This window comes from Phalaenopsis equestris, unplaced genomic scaffold (assembly GCF_001263595.1).
Source record: "Phalaenopsis equestris unplaced genomic scaffold, ASM126359v1 Scaffold000404, whole genome shotgun sequence".
NCBI classification, from domain to species: Eukaryota; Viridiplantae; Streptophyta; class Magnoliopsida; order Asparagales; family Orchidaceae; genus Phalaenopsis; species Phalaenopsis equestris.
Genome location: NW_018164846.1, coordinates 24,386 through 27,084, shown reverse-complemented (window position 1 = coordinate 27,084; position 2,699 = coordinate 24,386). Strand labels below are relative to the sequence as shown.

General features: G+C 33.7%; 1 protein-coding gene across 6 annotated transcripts in view; it reads right to left on the bottom strand.

The window, feature by feature from the left end:
- Window positions 1–662: 662 nt before the first annotated feature.
- LOC110026932 (transcription factor PCF6-like) overlaps window positions 663–2,699 on the bottom strand; it is a 2,774-nt gene continuing 737 nt past the window's right edge. For 3 of the 6 annotated variants that reach the window (XM_020728152.1, XM_020728155.1, XM_020728156.1), the window contains one exon: window positions 663–2,114. In XM_020728152.1, the coding sequence (XP_020583811.1) occupies window positions 1,203–2,036 (834 nt within the window). In that variant the 5' untranslated portion in view covers window positions 2,037–2,114 and the 3' untranslated portion in view covers window positions 663–1,202. Of the gene's footprint in view, window positions 2,151–2,699 lie in introns of all 6 variants that reach the window. The other 3 variants (XM_020728154.1, XM_020728157.1, XM_020728153.1) reach the window with 2 other exon arrangements.

Here is a 2,699-nt window from a genome sequence, read left to right as displayed (position 1 = left end):
ATATAACATCAAATTTTTTTTCATTAATCATTAATATTAGTTTTTCTTAAATGAACACACCTTTTTATGCTATATCTCTAAATTTTTATAGAAATAAAAATCAAAATCTCGGTAGTACAAATATAAATACACAAGAATTTTGTGGCAAGTTAAATTCCATTTTTTTTTTAAATTATGTTTCTTATTTTCATTAATTTAATACTAGTGCTTCTTTAAAAAGAAAAAAAAAAATCCATGTTCATTCTTATTTGGAGATTCAAACCCATTTTGAAATCCATACCGAAGTGATGCGGTATTTTATAAAAAAAATCGACTATAATCATATTCCTGTTTTAGGGTCTGTTTGGGGCAACTGTAGCTTATCCAGGCTATTCAGTTAAACAACTTATTCTCATAATCTGTTGATAAGCTAGCTAGCTGTTTGGTTTGTGTGTTTCGAAAACAGCTAATTCTGGATAAATGACAATTACGTCCATATTCTGGATAAACTATTTAACTGTTTGGTTTGTGAGTTTCACCAAAAAATAATAAAAAAATTTAAAAAAATTAAATTTTTTTTTAAAATTTTATTTAACAATTGATAATATTCATGAAACATACACCAGGAAGCAAACATAGGCTAAACAATTCAAATCACAATTAATGTATTGCCAAGCAAATTATAAAAAATTAGCCATTTTCCGATATAAAAACCCATTCATTACTTGCATACTGATTTATTTGTATATATAACATTTAATTAAACATACCAGGCCCTCGCACAGAAGATTCAAAATCAAATGAACTATAAACTGTTCATCATGAGGAAAAGCAACTAAGCAATCATGTATTTATTGCAGAATATGTCACTATAGATCTGTAACCCAGTTAGCCCGACTCTTCGTTGCAACGCCACTTCTCGCTTAATCAGTGTATGGTTGTAGCTGCCATCGTGCCCAAAAGAAGACTACCTTCTTAATGAAACACAAATGGTGTAGAGATTTATTTCAGGTTCAAATAGATGCCAACAAGATCTGCAGAGCCAGGCAATTCCTATACGTGACTCCACGCTTCTCTATAAGCATCCTCTTTGCATTCACATGCACGCTTCGTATAGTTTATTTGCATATCTATAAGTAGGGCCATGTGCGCCTACAAATCTCATATCTTCACCAACGAAATGCTGTATAGTTTTCAGCCACCGAAGCTCATATACAGACTACTTAAAATGGTGTAGCTTTTGGGCTACCTGGATGAAAGGAGTTTTTGAATACTGCACTACTGTTGGGAGGAAGATTTTGCTGAGCTGAGATTCCATCTAACTCACTGGAAACAGTGCTAGTCATGTAAGAAGAAAACAATGCTGCAGGAGCTGCATCCACTTGAGATGAAATGATTCCAAACTGTGTGAAGCAAGTACTTCTGTTTGATTGTTCCGGACAGTGGTAGTAAGATGCATGAGGAAAGCCTCCATTACCAATCAAACCCAAAGCTTGGTCTCCTCCTCCTCTTGTATTATTATCATACAGAAGATTATGATCTTGATGAAATTGAGACTCTGCATTATATACACCAACATCTTGATAGATTAAAGCTGCACTTGGTGATGCTGCTTGGCGTTGTCTTTCAAAATTCAAACATTGATCGTGGTTATTATTCTTAGCTTTTGAAGATTGATCAAATGACTGATGAAAGTGAATGAAATTTTGAAAGTCGAGAGGTGGAAGCTTGTTGATTTCCTGTCGAGCAGCATTCAATAACCAATCTACAACTTTACTGGGCTGATTAAGACCCAGTCTGTCCTGGAGGTCATATAGTTGTATAGCTGTAGGGACTGAAAGCCTTACACGACGATCTCTGAGCCCTCTTATTGTGCTTACTTTGCTGTGTCTATCTTTTCCTCCGAATGCTTTTGAAACTCTAACAATTCTTGGATCTATAAGGGCTGACCAAAGTCTGCTGTTTGAGCTAGTTGCAGTCTTGTTGTTGATTGTTGAATTGTCTTCTGTATTATCAGTGCTTAGAAACTGATCTTTTTCTCTCGTATCTGTTACCATTTTAAGAGTACCGATCTATTTCTCATCACTGAGAACAGTTTGTTGGAAATTCATTTTGTCCATATAAAAGCTGAGTGACTTCTTCAAGAAAATAAGCCATTGGTAAGTGACTGTCTACATGCATACATATATATTTATAAATGATTTCTCGATAAAGCGACATATATGATTAAATATATGTTTGCTAGAGACGGATTTAATCGATCGGATCTTTAAAATCAACAAAAGCTTGTAACATCTTGTTAGGTTTACAACAACAATGAAAGATGAGAAAGCTGGGAAGAAGGCAACTTGGTATGCTTTTTGCAGCTGAATTTGCTGGAATTTATAAAGCTATTCAGAGAAATTGTGCATGTTTGTTATTTATCAAAAAAAAAAACAAAGATCTGCATGCGTTGTAGTGATTTTTTATTAATTTACAGTAGATCGAGCAGGTGATCGGCAACGGAGGACAGAAATTCTTATAGAAATAATAATGAATTTCTTATATTGAGCTTCGTGCCAGTTAACTTTATTGTATTGAATCAGTTGACTTGGAAGATGAACATAAATTTTAATTAGCTGTATGAAAATCAGGTACATCGAGACAACGCAACGGCCAAAACTGAAAAGAAAAGAGAAGATGATCACCATGTATATATATATATATATATATATGCTTAT